Genomic DNA, 17,864 nt, shown 5'->3' on the forward strand with positions numbered 1-17,864 from the left:
ATGGATTTGGAGGTGGAAATGAGTTGGATACACTTCATTCATGTTGGAACAAGTGTTATATGACATCTCAAAGCTTAAGAATGAAGAAAATCAAGTCAGGACAAAAACTGCCAAAAATAGAAAGTGACTTGTAATTGAAGTTTCCAAAAATGGAAAGTTTTTGACCTCAAAGTCACGTGTCCAAGGAAGCTTCAAATGAAAAATTGTTCAACATGAAAGTTGTAGATCTTGTTCTCACCTTTCCAAAAAGTCCAAGAACTTGAGATTCCCATGTATGGTTGGAAAGTTATGGCTCAGTGAAATTCAAAAATGACCCATAATCAGGAGGCCATAACTTCCACATGGTTTGTCCAAATTGCAAGTTCTTTATATGCACAAACTCCATTTGACATGTACTTTCATGGTGCATAATTGGATTTTTCCAAAAGTGGTCAATGCAAAAAGTCAATTTTCAACTGGACAGTTAAATTGGACCAAGGGCAAAATTGTCCAACTTTCAAAATAATTGGAATTTTTGAGTGGGGATTTTTGCAACACCTCATGAATGGTATTTGAAATGTGTTGGAATCATCACTTCATGCCTAAGGCTTGTAATTTGAGATTGGCTTGTGAAATGGAATGGTTAAATTTGGACATAAACCATACACATGTGAAAATGCAAATTACACATCCAATGAGAGTGAGGCAAGTGGCAATAGCTCACACATGGCATTTGGAAGTTGTGTGAGCTGTCAAACAGGTGGCATGGGCTGGCATGTGGAAATTACATTTTTACCCTCTCTTGAAAATTTCCATTTCACTTAACAATTCCAATTTGGTTAATGACATGATTAATCATGGTTTAAGCTCACATATATATTCTTAATCACTCTCTAAACATAACAGAAAATTGCATTCCCCAAGATTGGATCAAAAACCTCTCAAATTCATCAAAATCTCAAGAACACTCCAAAACCAAAAACTCATCAATCTTCCTCAATCCTGGATCAAACTTCGAAATTCTTTTTGCCTTCAACTTCTCTCATCTTCTTCTCCATCTGTTTGAGCTGTTTGGAAGGAATAGAGTGTGAAATCGCAACTGTTGCATATGCATCATCCATGGTGAATTGAAGAGTTTGAGCACTAGAAGCGAAGTCAGTCGAATCCAAGCTGTGCATCTTATTTACACAAGCATATAGTGCATCTGTTTCGTGGAATTTAGCTTTGAAAACTCCAGTTCTCCCTCTGCCATGGCCAGGTATGTATAAACTCGAATGTCACGATTTGTTTGATGGTTATAGGCTTTGTGTAGTGCATTTCACGTAGAGTATGATGATAGTTGTAGTTTAGCAAATGATGAACCATAGGAGGAGAAATCTGGATTTGAAGTTTCAATGTCAAACCCTAACTCGTTCGATCTGAAAGTTTTAGGAATTGTTAGGATAAATCGAGTTCATATTCGTGATCTACAGGTTCATACGGTTCTAACGGCTATCTATTTGCTAGTTTTGGTGATGATTTGAGAAATTCGTGTTCTTCGTGTGCTGGAGGTAGGGGATGAAGTCCTTGGCGCAAAACACTGTTCAATCCGTTTTTCCATTTGAAAATTCAAATGAAGTGTTTCCCTCCCCCGCGCGCAAATAATTACCATTCTGCCACTGGATATTCTATTTAATTTAATTAATTCATTAAAAATTCTAAAAAATCATTAGTACATTAAAAAATTCATAAAAAATTGTAGAAAAATCAGAAAAATATGAGGATTGTTTCTTTGACTTTGTTGTTGACTCTAGGATATTTTTGACCTATTGGTCAAAGTTGTGCATGGTAGAAATATTATTTGACCTAGGTTTGTTTCACATGTGCTCAAAATTGATACATTTTACCATTTGGTTCATGAAATGCTCATAATGTTAGATAAATTCTTGAAAATTTTTGTGATGATTGTTGACTGGATGCTGTTTATTTCCATGTAAATTTCATGAATTTTTGATGCCTGATCATTGAGTTATGAACTTTGGAACTTAGGTGTGACAATTTGTGTCACACCTCTTGATGTCAATTTGCTGGATTTAATTGAGTGGTCTATACTTGTTAGAATGAAATGAAATTTTGCATGATGGTTGATTAACATGTTAGGATGCTATGTGAATTTTTGTGGAATTTTACATTGCATTTTCAAATTGATTGTGATTTTTCATCTCTGTTGGTCAAATATGCAAGTCCATGTGGTACATGTTTGTAATTTTGATGTGAAATGCTCATATGGTATTGGATAATCATGAAATTTGATATGCTTGTAATAGACACATAATGTGACATCCCTGTTTTGGTCTCATCCATTTCTTTTTTTGTTTTCATTGAGTTATGAATTTTTGAAGTGGATGTATGTGTTGATGTTGTGATTTGGAGCCTATAATTGTGTCTGTTTTTGTTGATTTTCATTGACATGGTTCCATTTGCCCAATTAAGCTGAAATTTGGTGTGCCATCCCTGGATTAGGTCCTGTTTAGGTGTAATTTATTTGAGAATTTTTGGAAGTGTTTTGATGTGGATTTGAATGCAATAGTTCTGTTTGCATGTTTGAGGCTTCATTTGGACCAATGTGGATTGTTTTGTGCATAACATGAGCATGATGAATGATATAAACATGAGACCAAGTGTGTTTGCTCTTGTTTGACATTAATTTGACTTTGGTTGGTGAATACCTTGCTGTTTAGGAATTTTTCTTGCCTTTGGACCCTAGGCTTAGCCTAGTGGTCTTGTTGCTAATATTTGCTTGATTTTTCAGGATCAAAAGCATAATGCACATGGAGAATGAATCAAGTTAAATGCAATTGATGTTGTTTGATGTTTGTACACTAACATAACATTGTTTTGTAGGTTGTGAAGTTTGGGATTGAACTTTGAGCTTGCTTTGTTGTGCATTGATCTGTATAGATTAACTGATCAAACTTTTGCTGTTTAGTTTTGTCTGTCTGAGTACTAACTGTGTTTGACTGTTTCCAGGTACTTTTAGTTGCTCAGTTCCTTGTGAACTTTTGCTTTGCTTTGCTTAAGCAACTTGCATTGAGGTAGGTCCTCTTGACTTCATGTAGTCTGGAGACCCGGCTGTTACCGGGCCGGGCAAATAAATGTCTGAAGTCCTCCTTAAGAGGCAATGATTGTGGTTGTTTATTTTTCGTGCCAAGCAGGTGAAAGTCCTTTAAATAAGGCAATTGGTGGAAGGTAGGGGTATGCAGTCTACCCCCCACTATTCAGTTGAGTCTTCTCCTTGCTCCCATTACATGGTTGTAGCATTGAGATCAAAAGCCCAAGATCCTGTGCAGTGCACATTGTGTCAGAGTCTCTGAGTATAGAAGGGTTCCCCCATTCTGGACCCATGCTCATTTGTCAGAAGCTCTCCCTGGTTAGGGATAAGAGCTGTGAGGTCTCATCCTCACTTCATCCTCTCATCTGCTTCACCTTAGCCTCGTAATGGCAAGGTTAAGAGCAAACCCAGCCCGTACAGACGACTCGCTTCGGCAGTCAAACCTATTGTGTGAGCCACTTGTTTGGTTATAGTGCGTGCTGTGTGGATATCTGTTTGAGATGCTTGTTCTCATTTGATGTATGCTTGAATTATGCTGTATGCTTGTGTGTTGGCTTCTTTCCTGGATAGGAATAGTTTGCTTATGCAAGTAGGATAGAAAACCGAACTTAGGGTAAACGATGCATGACAACACTAGGCTCGAGTCCAGCTTCCTAGTAGTGTGTCTTTCCCCGGTTTCTGGTTAGCAATTCAGTCCCTTTCAGGGGAACTACATCGCCCTGATCCTCGTGCCAGACGAGGTATGTAGGCAGGTGGTCGTGCGAGACCACTCCGGGCAACCTTTTTCTTTTTTGCGTGTGTTTACTTGTTATCTGATTGTATTTTGGCTCGGATGCCGACGTAAGTCCAGTAATTGGCTGTCGGGCTCCACGTTTGCCGTTTTTGTGTGTTTGGTTCGGATGCCGACGTAAGCCCAGTGATTGGCAGTCGGGCTCCCCGTTTGCCCCTTTGAGTGCGTTTTGGCTCGGATGCCGACATAAGTCCATTGATTGGCAGTCGGGCTCCACGTTTGCCCTTTTGATTGTGTTTTGGTTCGGATGCCGACATAATTCCATCAAGTGGTTGTTGGGCTCCATGTTTGCCACCCTTGCTTGTTTGTGTTGTGTTGTTTGGCGTGCGTAAGCCGAACTACAGTGGCTCTGATTCTTGTTCCAGACAAGATATGTAGGCATAAGGTGCGACACCTTATCGAGCCCGTTTCTCCTAACCCCACCTGCGTTCCCTGTGTGTGTGTGATGTTTAGCAACCTATTCTTTATTCTAGGACGTGGATCCCGTCGAGTACGACGGACGTGAGGGGTGCTAATACCTTCCCCTCGCGTAACCGACTCCCTTACCCTGTCTCTTTGGTCGCGAGACCATGTTCTTTCCAGGTTTCTCTGAGCGTTTCCTTTCCCTATCTTGGGATAAATAACGCACAGTGGCGGCTCTGTGTGTGTTTGTTTTCGAGCCTCGCCGGTTGATTTTTCGCAGGATGCGACACAAGTCAACGAAATCAGATTCAAGATTTATTCAAATTTATTCAAGTGCAAGTCCAAAATACAAGACATAACTCATTTCAAAAAAGCCATCTCAGTACAAAACGTTTAACATTCCACTATAAAAAGCCAATAAAATAAGTGCATCAATTATATCCTCATACCATTTCTTGAGTTTCTCCAAAGCATCCAAGTGTCAGAGTTGCCCCATGCGTGAGTCTTGGGTCGTCAATGTCATGCTTAATGCCCTTGACCAACTCCAAGCCTTGATCATGATAATCCTACAAAATCACACACAGTGAGAAAAAACCAAGCCATTATGCTTCACACATAAGCCCGTGCATCAAAACAAAGAGAAAGTGTTTTGGAATAGAGTTTGTGTACCTGATGTGTCGGAACTTAAGAGACCATTTAAGAGGAGAGTCACTGAAGCAGTTTTAGATTTCATCCTAGGGGCTACTAAAATTTACCAGGACCTCAAGAAAATGTTTTGGTGGAAAGGGATGAAGATGGACATTGCATAATTTGTATATTCATGTCTTACTTTCTAGAAGTCAAAGAATGAGCATCATAAACCGTTTGGACTAGTGCAACCATTGGATATTCCCGAGTGGAAGAGGGACAACATATCGATAGATTTTGTGACTAGGTTGCCAAATACTCCTAAAGGGTTTGATACGATTTGGGTGATCGTGGATAGGCTGACTAAATCGACACACTTCATTCTGATTAAAATTAGTTTTCTGTTACAGGAGTTGACTGAGATTTACATTGTTGTGATTGTGAAACTGCATGGTATTCCATAAAGTATTATGTTGGACAAGATCCGATATTCACCTTTAGGTTTCGGTAGAGCTTACAAGAGGCTCTGGGTACTAAGCTAAAGTTGAGTTCTGCTTATCATTCATAGACCGACGGTCAGACTAAGAGGATATCCAATCTTTGGAGGATCTTTCGAGATCTTGCATCTTAGAGCAGGGAGGTGCTTGGAATGGTTTTCTGCCATTGATCGAGTTTACATATAATAACAACTATCATTCGAGTATTGGAATGACATCATTCAAAGCTTTGTATGGGAAGAGATATAGGACTCCTCTATGTTAGTATGAGTTTGGAGAGAGTGATGTACTTGGATCAAAGATTGTGCAACAAACTACATAGAAAGTGAAGATGATTCAAGAGAAGATGAAAGTATCTCAGAGTAGGCTGAAGAATTACCATGATAAGCAAAGGAAGGCTATAGAAATTCGAGAGGGTAGTCATGTGTTTCTGAGAGTCACTCTTGTGATCGGTGTTGGAAGGGATTTGAAGTCTAAGAAGCCTACTCCTTATTTTATTGGTCTCTGTCATATTTCCTAGAGGCTTGGAGTTGTTGCTTACATGATGGCCTTGCCACAGTCTCTTTCGAATCTGCGTGGTGTTTCCCACGTGTCTTAGCTTCGGGAGTACATTCTTGATCTGTCGCATATAATCCATATGAAAGACGTGAAAGTAAGAGAGAATATGACTGTTGAAGCATTGCCCATAAGGATTAAGGATTGAGAAGTGAAACAAATTAGATGGAAGGAAATTGCTTTAGTGAAGGTGATATGGGAAGGACATGCAGGAGGAAGTGTGACTTAGGAGTTGGAGAGTCGGAAGAAGGAACCCTATCAGGATTTGTTTGCCATGCAATTTTTTAGGGCATAAACCATTTTAAGTAGGGGAGAGTTATAACACCCTAACTTTTAAATAGAGTATTTTATTTAATTATTGGGTATTTTATTCATTATATTTGAATTTTAGTGTTTTTCAGTGAGTATAGGTATTTTGGTAATTTAATCATTACCAGGGTTATAAGATTGGAGAGCAGAAAAATAAAATATTATTATTGAGATTATTACAAATAATTAAACATATTTAATTATTTTGTACTAATTTGAAGGAGTGGAAATATATAAACCTTGAATTAAATGATTATTTAAATTAAATAATTATTTAAGTTAAATATTTATTTAATTTGAATAATAATTTATAAAAATTGAGAATGAGGAGAAAAGTTTAGTTTTAGAGAAGTTGGAAGATTGAGTTGGAAAAATGAGATATTACAGGTAAAACTATGAATTGGTAAAACCCATTAGGTTATATAAATAAAATGTTGGGACTTAGGAATAAAGTTTATGTGAAATTGAGAATAATTGGAGAGCGGCTACAAGGAATCCTAAGGGAGAGCGTTAGGAAGGAAAGACTAAACTTCCCTAAAAGACTCTACAATTTTAAGGTAGGGAGATTATCTTCTTATGGGTGATTTAGGCATGTATGATATTGAGAGTTCCTTACCCTCCTATCGGCGCCTTGGGATTTATACTGTTTTCCCTATTTTTTCCCTTTTTCTGATGATCTGTGAAAATTGACCAAATAAGATTTGGGCAAAACCTTATTGGTGTGATTGATGGAAATGTTTTTCTATATAATTGCTCTGACACCTAAAAAGGGGATTTGGGATAAATTTCCTACAGTATCTTCAGTGATATTGTTTGTAGATCTTGTTGTTGACGATGATCTAATTGTATGAACTTTTATGTTGTGTTGTATGATTAACCCTGTAGAGTTAAGATTTTGCCTCAGGAATTCGAACTCTTTTTGGGTCGTCTGGTGTCCCAATTTCTGTTGTTTGATGAACTCTATCCCGTTCTCCCTAATTTTCCCATAATTGACCAATTTTTCAAAAAAAATCCCAATTGTAGCAAAACCATTTTTTCTTTCAAAATGAGACATTTCACATGAAAAATCAGAAATTGACAAAAACTTAAAAATTTGACTTTTCATGGTAAATAAAAAAATTGGATTTTTTTTCCAGATAAATCGAATTTGTTTAGAATTTAGGGGAGGTTGAGAATCAAATATGCGAGTTTTAAATCTGTTCAATAAGGAGAAAAACGTAGAAAAATCGCAGGTAGACATAAAAGGGAATTAACCGCCATATTTCAGGCATAACTTGGATTTCGTAAGTCCTTTTGGGGTACTGTCATTTGCGTTGAAAATATAACGTGATAATATTTCTTTTAAAGTAGAGAAATAAGGTCTAGATATGCTACATCAGTAGTAGTTTGCTAGTTTTTACACCAGATGCGTAGTCAATTTTAGTCATGTCTTAGTTATTACACAAGAAGTGTAGTCAATTTGAGTTTCGTAAGTCCTTTTAGGGTGCCGCCAACTATGTTAGAAAGAGGGTTTAATGATATTTCAAACTAGAGAGATTCATAATTTTATCATGAGTGTTGCGGTTGGAAAAGTCACAAAGTTACCATCATCCTTTATTCGTTCATAATGAACAGGTAAATAATGATAAAACCTAATGTTAAGAGTGAGAGACTAAGGTTCGAGAGTCGGTTAAGCAAGGGGAAGGTGTTAGGTACCCCTTACCTCCATTGTACTAAATGGGATCCTCCTTTAATCCTAGGGTTAATGTGTGTTTCTAAGGGAAGTTCACTTTTGCTATTTTTTATTTGCTTAAGGTATTTATTTACAAAGAAAATGTTATTATCCAAAGAAAATGTTATTATCTAAAGAAAATAGTTTGATTAATAAAGAAGGACAAAGAAAAAGTTTTTTTTATTGTACTCGCTAGAGTGCTACGACTCTATGTCTACGTACCCCCATGTTAGATGAAGGATCAGAGTAACGTAGTTCTTCTAAAAATGTTTGTTGTTTGTTTGATTTAGATCTTGAAGAGATTCTCAATGCATCGAGGGAGGAGAAAGTTTTTGATTTGAAAATGCCTCAATGCACAAGGGCAGGGGACTTAGAATTTGAATGTGTGGAATTGATTTTAGTTAATTTGTTAATTGTAAAAAATATTATAGTTAATTTAATTAGAAATTCAACTAAGCGTTATATATACATAATTAATTTTATTTGAGATATTAAACATGATTAATTAACAAAGAAAATTAGTATGATCTTGATTAAACCATAATTAAACCTAATAATGTCCAAGTGTTAACCCTAATATTAATCATGAAACTATTCTAATAAACCCTAATCGTAAAGTAAGTTTTTTTTTCATATTTTTAAATTATTGATTAAGAATAAAATGGACCCTTAATTAGTAAAATTAATTATTAACTAATTTAATTAATTATTGATTAATTTATAATTATAAAAATTATTTGGTAATAATATTTATTAAGAAAATAAAATAAAAGAAATAAACTAAATAAAATAAGTGAAAAGGGCAAAGGTATGTATTTGGTACTGAAATAACAATGGGCTAAGTAATGGGGTGTGTGAAAAGCAATGGGGAGCGAGCCCACTAGACTCTAAGCCCAACATGTAGTCAAAGGGTCTATGGAGAGAGTCAACAGTTGACTCTCACCCAGAAACGTTGGATTGATCCAACAAAATCTAGGCAAATTTCATAGGGGCGTTTGATGAGTATTCTTAGTCAAAGTAATTGGAATGAAGGAACCATATTGATAGTAAATATGAGGGTGTACGGTGTGCACTTGTGCAAGTGACCACCAGTTGACTGCGATATTCAACTGATTTGAGGCACTGTAGAGTGCCACTTGGCACCTATCTATGGCAATACTGATAAAGTATTTATCTGAAATCCCTCCAACCATTTCATTTCTCTCTTTTTATTCTCTTTCTACTTTGACATCTCTCTAAACATTATCTTCGCTCTCACCCCGACCACCGCCCTTAGCCCACAACCACCCCTAAAACTACCACCAAACCTAGTTTCAAATTGAAGTTAAACCAGAAACTTCAAATCTTCATCTGGAATTTCCAGATCCCTTCAAACTTCAAGAGCCCCAAATCGAAACCCTTATAAACCTAACCATATGTGATGAACCCTAATTGGGTTCAGATGAACCCTAACAACTTCAACATAGAAACCTAAGAACCATAACCCTTCAGATGAACCCTAGGGTTCTTCTAATGAACCATAACATTCTTCGTGAGAAACCCTAACCCTAAGAAGATGAACATTCATCTTCTACCTCCACCAAACCCTAACCTCTGCCCAAACTTGACCTTCCCCCCACCTAAATCGACACTTAACCTTAGTCGATCCATAGATCGACCTTCCTTGAACCCTAATCAAACCTCCAAATTCTCAAAATCAAATCAATAATTTCCAACCCTAACCATAAACCCCTTTTTAGTATACCCCAACCTCTCCCCCGAAATCAAACCCTAAGCAACTACCACAATAAAAACAAGCAACCAAGTACAACAATACAAGTCAGAGGCTATATTATGAAGCGAATGGGAAACCAACCTACGTAATGGAGGAATATTTTGATCAGCAAGGTAATTACTTTAATCTCTTTTCCCTTTTAATTTGTTTGTTCTGATTCCTTCTCCTACTCACTCTAACTTTTTTTCTTTTCTGATTGTGTGAGGTCCTTCAAATTGTGATGATGGTTTAGCTCAGAGAAATTAGGGTTTCAATGTGAATCCCTAATTGCTGTTTGATTTGAGATTTAATGGAGGTTGGGAATTGCAGAGGCAATATTATGCTTATGGTTCTTATTTTTTTGTCCCCGTTCTATTTTTTCTTTAGGTTATTTATATATTAGTATTAGGGTTTCGATTTTAAGTAGATTGATGTATTAGGCAGGTTTTAATCTGATTTGATTGTGTATCAATTACAATTTTTAGGTTTTTTCTGATATTAACAGTTGGCATACTATGTACTTAGTCTAATTTTATGTGTAATTTTATTCTTTTGATGTATCTGTGAAATAAGTTTGGGAAAGATTTGATTTGAAATTTCAAATTAATGTTTTTATCCAATTGTGTTTCTAATTAGGCGCCATCTAGGGTTTCTAAGAATTGAATGAGTAATTGGGGATGAACTCGGATCATGGACTTGACCCGGTTCAGTGGCGGACCAAGTCGATCTTGACCCAACAGACTTGGGCTTTGGTCAGCCCTTTACCAACCCAACAACACACTATTATCTATATTTAAAATAAATCCGACTAAAAAGAATAATCTGATTAAAATAACCAAAATTAACCTAATCCTTATTAAAAAACTAATTAATCCATACTTATTAATTTAGTTATAATCTAATGGATTACATTAATCAATATTCTAATAAAAACTAATTAGTTTTATTAATAATATAAACCCAACAACACACTATTATCTATATTTAAAATAAATCCGACTAAAAAGAATAATCTGATTAAAATAACCAAAATTAACCTAATCCTTATTTAAAAACTAATTAATCCATACTTATTAATTTAGTTATAATCTAATGGATTACATTAATCAATATTCTAATAAAAACTAATTAGTTTTATTAATAATATAATTAATAAATATTAACCTAATTAATCTTAATAAAACTAAATTAAACTTCCTTAATCTAAGTTAATTATAAGTTAATCATTAACATAAATTAAACCATATTTTATAATATAACATTTAAAAATACCCTAATTAATTCTACGAACAAAAAGTTATCAGTTCATCAAGATGGACCAGAAAAAAGTCAAAATGGTTCTCCTTTGACTTTTTAGGTCATTGGGAGAAACCAAATGACTTATACCGACTTTGGACGTGTTAGTGATATAAACTTTAGGTGGTTAAAATTTAGGGTACGATAATGAGTATATAATTTTTCGTGCTATTTTGAAGTCGGACATTCTGTTTTAGAGTTTATGCATGAATTGTCGCGATAAGTCTGAACTTAAACGAATAAAAGTGGAGTTTTGTAACTCCACTTGAGGTACAACTTTGTGCATTTGAAAGAGGGTTTAAAAAACTTTCAAACTGGGTAGTTTCATAATTTTAACATAAGCCTATAATATTTGGTGTTATTTTGAAGTGAGATAGTTATAGAGTTAGGCCCAAAGTTTTGAGCAATTTTGAGTGCGGTGATCTTTCGTTACCTTTTAATGAGTTTAAGAGTCCTATTTTATTTGGTTAGAATTATTATAGATTTTTCAGAGTTCTTTTTTAGTTGTTTAGAGTTGGAGATCAGAATATATGATACACTTGAGTTGAGTTTGGAGCACTGTTGATATTATAAGGCTTCCTTTTGAGTAATATTTTTATTGTTGAAGACTGTTAAGCCAAAAGAGTTAAAATTAAGTTAAAGTGTCAGCTCTTAGAGTTAGTAGAGTTATCACTTGTGAAGAGTTTCCCTTGGAGTACTTTTGAATACTTTAAAGTACGTTTGGGGGTACTCTATAGTCATTTTGAGAACAGAGAGGTCTTGAGTTTTTTTTAGGATTCTGATGAGTTAAAGGTTATGGGTAATAATATAATTTGCCCCTTTCTGATGAAAAATGATTAAAATTATTTTAAACCATATTTTTTTAGTATAATAATCTGGAGGGATTACAGTGACGATCTTAATTAGCGATTTTGATGAATAGTAATCTAGAGGGATTATAATGACGACCTTAATTGGCAATTTTGATTAATAGTAATCCATAGGGATTTCAGTGATGACCTTAATTGGCAATTTTGATGAAAAGTAATCCAAAGAGATTATAGTGACGACCTGTGATTAACGACCTATAGGTTCAATAGTGGAGTCTTTGATGATGTTTTTGATGTTTGTGATGTTATGGTATTACGATGTTGTTGATGTTGCATGCTTATATTGTACATAATCGTGCATGCATTTATTTAGGAGTTAGGTAGAACTTCGTTCTAGTGATGGACTGGTTCAGAGAGGGACTATGGAGGTCTCACGTCCAAAGAGGGATACGATTCAAGAGGAACCAAAGATATGGGCAAATTAGTAATATACCTCTGATCCCAGAGACTTGGTACCACATATATTTTAATGAGGATTTGGTGGCATTAAAATTTACATTTGCATTGTTATTTAATTTTGATTGCCTTTGGTTCTGAATGATGAATTTATGAACTCGTGATTACTATCATGTTGCTGAATTTCACCGTTAACATTTGTAAGATATATTCTCAGTCTTTTTTGTTGTTGTGGCGTCTGTGCTCCCCTGGAGTACAAACAATTAGGTACTCAACAAGAGTAGTTGCGTGTGAGCTGGAAGATGGTCTTGGAGGTTGTTTTTATTTATTTTTATTTATCGCTTTTAGTTGGTAATCATCTGGTCTAAACTGTAACACTGGGAACGAGTGCGTTATTTATTTTGGAGTTTTCTATTGAAATATATTTTTGTTATTTGGTGGTTTAATCTATTAATTGAAGATTATGAGGACTATTTGACTTTCCGTTGCAAGTTTGAAAATATTTTATGAAGTACATGATTTGAGTGAAGTAGCATTCCTAAATAGTAAAATTTTCTCCTTTATATTAAGAGTCGGGGTTTAGGGTGTGACATAGAACATGTGACAAGCCATTGCCTATGGCGCCTTTCTGAAGAACATAAAGCATGTTCCATAGCCTATGGCACATGGGTTCATTTGTTCCATGTTGTTTGGATCTTATTTAAGTGCATGTGTATTCGTTTTAGAACCAACTCACACTGCATCATCACCACCAATAAATTAAATAAATTACATTTCCCAAAATGGCTCCTTCATCGCAATACAAGATCAATGCTCACATTAATGGTTAGACATTTGAATATGACTTATCAAGTTTTAGTTTTCATAATACTGATGCTACTAGGTTTATAATAAATAGACAATTAAATTTTTCACATTTGAAAGAGATAATAGAAAAGAAGTTGTAGTATGGTCTAGTGGCACAAAACATTTATAAAAGTTTAGTTTATTTTTCCAGCAACCAAGTCAAGTTTTTTCATCTAAAGGTATGAGATGATGAAGATGTTAAAAATATGTTTCTCAATCATGAATATTTCGGGTTCAACGACATTGAGTTGTATATTTTACTATAACAAAATCAATTGTCTCAAATCATTGATCTGTCACAAGTTTTTTGCAAAACTAACGATGAAAAACAAGTTGAAGTCGATGTTGTTAATGAGGAAAAAAGAATATGAGATATTGGTAGATCATATGGTGAACTATGACACTGTCGACTACGAGCAAGAGTCGCTACCTTCGAATCATGTGTATTATCTGCCTCAACACATAACAAACTTAAACTGGGTGGAGATGAACCATCCTCGGATATATTTTGCAATCCGTATATGCAGATAGAAGAATCTTGAAAAGTGGAAGACAGGTTTCTTATAATGCCCCGATTTTATTTAAATTATTTTTTGTAATTTAATTATGTGATCATTGTGGTTGTGTTATGTTAATGGATGTTTTGATGTGTTATATTACCCTGGTTGTGGGGTAGTTGCATTAGAAATATATATAAATCAAGGTATTGAGGTGTGGGAGCAAATTTTTTAAAATAGTAGTGTGGTGAGTAAAACTAATTAACTATTTAAGTTATTATTTAATTTAATTAGTTAATATTATATGAATATTAATTTAATTAATTTAATTAGAATGGGTTATTGTTATTATTATTATTATTATTAAGAAATTAGTGATAATATAATAAGTTAATAGAATAATAGAAATATAAGGAAAATAGAAAATGGGATTTTTGATAGAAACACAAAGCACGTATCATTTGGGAGAAGAGATAAGAAACGAAGAAATGGAGAAGAATAGGCTATGGTTCAGGGGGATTCACCATTGTTGAAGGTTAAAGAAGCTATTGCTAGTAACTATAAGGTAAGGGTGGAGTTCTTATTATCTAAGGATTAACATGATGATGGTGGATATATTACGCCATGTAGGTTTTGTGTTTTTCTTCTCTATGCTCATGATCATTATGATATTCGTCAATCATTGAATTGTGTGTTTGATGATGTTGGGACTAATGTAGAATGATGAATTATTGTTATTAGAATCATGAAATTTGATTGGAATGTATGTTGTCAATGTTGTGTGATTGAGGTTATTTTAGATCAGATTCAGAACTGAGTTATGAATATTTTTGGTGTAAATAAGTTGATGTTTAGAACTTTGGAAAAGTGATTTTCGTGTTAAAATATGGTATAAACGATTTAAGAGATTAATGGGGTTTTATGATGAATTTTAGATGATTTTAGTTTTGGAAAAGTTGCAGAAAAGTGATTCTGCAACAATGTAATTGGTTACCAGAATTGGAGTAACCGGTTACATTGCTTAAAAACACGTTTCTGGTCAAAATTTGAAGGGTGTAATCGGTTACAGGTTTTTGGGTAATCGGTTACCCTGTGTAACAGAGGCCACATGAGAGTTAGAATGAGGGGTGTAACCGGTTACAAGTTTTAGGGTAACCAGTTACCGTGTGTATGTTGGTAGTGGGTTGCGCTACTGGATGTAGTGTAATCGGTTACTGGTTTTGGGGTAACTGGTTACATTGGAAGCAATTTCTTAAATTTTTTAAAAATTCATAACTTTTGTTCTGAGTGTCCGATTCGAGTGTCATTCGAAGCGTCAGAAAGTTGAGAGTGTTTACTGTCATTTAAAATTGGTTTGAGTACCTGAAATTGAATATTTTTCTGAGTGATGGTGTTGATATACATTATACTATTTATGTGGTGGTGTGACATAACCTTAAATGCATTGTTGTTGCTTATTATGTTGTATGTTGATGTTGTTGAGTTGTATAACATGTGTTTGATGCATGATGGCCAGTATTGGCGGTGTACATTGACTACAAAGGTGGGTCATTGTGCATGATGTTGTTATTGCATGTATTATATGTTATATGCATTCATGTTGTATGATAAATGGTCAGTTTTTGGTGAGCCTCAAATCCCATTATGTGGATTGGACGGATATATGATTTCGGAGGTGATGGAATCAGTGAGACGTTATCATAGGTGATGGTAACGAATTGATGACTTTGATCTTAAGAGGTGAGGATCAAGGTGGTGAACTTCAGTGTTCACGTATTGGTACCACATGCATTGAGTCGAGTTGTTGAGTCTCTTGCATTGCATATTGGTTGCATTTGTTATTGTGTTGAATGGTTGATTATGTTGTTGTTATGTATGAATAGCCATTGTATGGATTAGGTGGAATCATGTTGTGGAATGGGTGTTGTACATGTGATAATCAAATGTTTACTTATTATCATGCTTTCCTTTATATAATTATGATATCTCACCCTTTCTGCTTGAATGTTGCCTCCATGTGGATAACGTGTAGATAATCTGCAGTTGGAGTTCAAATATGAGTGGAAGATGAAGTCTTCCATTTTATTTGTGTGTCGGCGTCTGCTCTGATGTGTAACACTAGGGGATTGAAACGTTACGTCTTTCTTTATGTTTTAACGTTTCTTATATGTCATGTTATGTTGATGTTGGATTTGTTGAGTTAAGTATTTGTTATTGTTGTTTCGTTACGATTTAATAAAAGTTAACATTCAGACATGTGGGTATTACTACTATTTTTATAATTGTAAAGTGTTACATATCTTTTCGATTAAGTAGGTTGATTGTATGTTGTAGTGTGACATCCTAAGTTGAATGTTAATTTGTTTTACTATGATAAATGTTTTAAATTTACGGGGGGAAATTTAGGGTGTTACATAGTGGTATCTGAGCAGGTCAGTCTGTCCGGCTAAGTTGTTGAGTCGATGTAGTGTGACAGTTGGATATTGTAACACCCGGGGCCGAAGAGGGAGAAGAGTGGTTACGTGTAAAACCAGAGGGAGAGGGAGTGATTACCGGTGTATAAGGCATGACAATGAGACACTCCTAGCAATTTCTAGAAAAAAAACGTATTCACATCGGAATGAGAGGGATCCTGAGGTTGTGCAGATATGGGACTGCATGATTGAAAGAAGGCTTATAATGGTTAATTTGTACTACCTATACCAACAAGATGCATCTTCTTTTTGGTAGCCCAATAAATAAGAACTTCATAGTTAAGCGTGCTTGACTTGGAGTAGTATTTGGATGGGTGACCTTCTGGAAAATTTCTCAGAAAGCGTGTGAGTAAGGACAAAACATGCTAAAAAGACATGTGTTGGTCTGTGGGGTCAGTCGATAATCCTGAAAGTAGTCTGGGGCATTACAAATACTATAGAGGTTGTCTCTTTAACCATTGTTATTGGTGATGGTAGTGTGAAATAAAATATGACTGGAAGAAACGATGTTGCTATTGCTGCTGCTTTGCAGGCTGTTGCTTAGGCTGTGCAGAATAAGCCTAATGCTAGTGGGAACGACGAGTTCCGACATTTGGGGAAGTTCTAGAGGAACAATCCGCCTACTTTTAAAGGTAGGTACGATCCTGATGGAGCACGGACTTGGCTCAAGGAGATTGAGAGGATTTTCAGAGTGATGGATTGTTATGAAGCAGATAAGGTGCAGTTTGGTACACATATGTTAGCTAAGAAAGCTGATGACTGGTGGATCAACACTCGTCAGGTGTTGGGTGCTACATTTAAAGTTGTAACTTGGGTTGTGTTCCACAGGATTTTTTTGAGAAAGTACTTTCCTAAGGATGTTCGTGGGAAGAAAGAGATTGAGTTTCTGGAGCTGAAGCAGAGTAACTTGTCGGTTACTGAGTATGCTACCAAATTTGTGGAACTTACTAAGTTTTACCCTCATTATAGTGAGGTGACTGCTGAGTTCTCGAAGTGTATCAAATTTGATAATGGTTTGCGTCCTGAAATTAAGCAGGCGATTGGATACTAATAGATCATGAGGTTTCTAGAGTTGGTGAACAACTGTAGTATTTATGAGGATGATAGTAAGGCTCAGTCGGCTTACTACAAGAGGTTGAGCGAGAGAAGAGGAAAGCAAAATATGAATCGTGGAAATCCATATAGTGCTTAAGCTGATAAAGGTAAATAGAGAGTTGCTGATGATAAGAGGCCAAGTGGAGGAGGTGCTCCCACGCCTCTTAAGTGTTATAGGTGCGGTGAGTTGGGCCATCGTGTTAGTGAATGCAAGAGTGATGTGTAGAAGTGTTACAAGTGTGGAAAGTCAGGATACCTGGTTGCTGATTGTAAAGAGAAGATGGTGACTTGCTACAACTATGGTGAACCAGTACATATCAGATGAAGAAGATGGTTTCTTGTCTACTAGAGAGTTAAAGGAGCTTTTGGAAGAGGAGGCTCAGATGTTTATGATGTTCACGACATTATCTGCTAAGAGCCAGGCGGTGATTGATGAATTGCAAGTATTCCGGAATTTTCCAGATGTGTTTCCAGATGACATTAAGTGTACCGCTAGAGAGAGAGAAATGGAGTTTTCTATTGATCTTGTCCCTAGTACCATACCTGTTTCTATGGTACCATACATGATGTCTGCATCGGAGTTTGCAGAGTTGAAGAAACATTTAGAAGATTTACTAGAGAAGATATTTGTGAGACCAAGTGTGTCACCTTGGGGAGTGTTGGTTCTATGTGTTGGC

At 35.5% G+C, this 17,864-nt stretch overlaps 1 protein-coding gene across 1 annotated transcript; it reads left to right on the forward strand.

Moving 5' to 3' along the window:
• The first annotated feature begins 16,786 nt into the window (after window positions 1-16,786).
• LOC127095006 (uncharacterized) lies at window positions 16,787-17,143 on the forward strand. The gene has a single exon (XM_051033761.1). It carries the CDS (start codon window positions 16,787-16,789, stop codon window positions 17,141-17,143), a length of 357 nt encoding a protein of 118 aa, XP_050889718.1.
• The last annotated feature ends 721 nt before the right edge of the window (window positions 17,144-17,864 follow it).

Source organism: Lathyrus oleraceus, chromosome 1 (assembly GCF_024323335.1).
Source record: "Lathyrus oleraceus cultivar Zhongwan6 chromosome 1, CAAS_Psat_ZW6_1.0, whole genome shotgun sequence".
Taxonomy (NCBI): domain Eukaryota; kingdom Viridiplantae; phylum Streptophyta; class Magnoliopsida; order Fabales; family Fabaceae; genus Lathyrus; species Lathyrus oleraceus.

What these genes read in the sequence shown, in the direction of transcription:
- LOC127095006 (XM_051033761.1), top strand. Translation starts at nt 16,787, where the DNA reads ATGGATTGTTATGAAGCAGATAAGGTGCAGTTTGGTACACATATGTTA.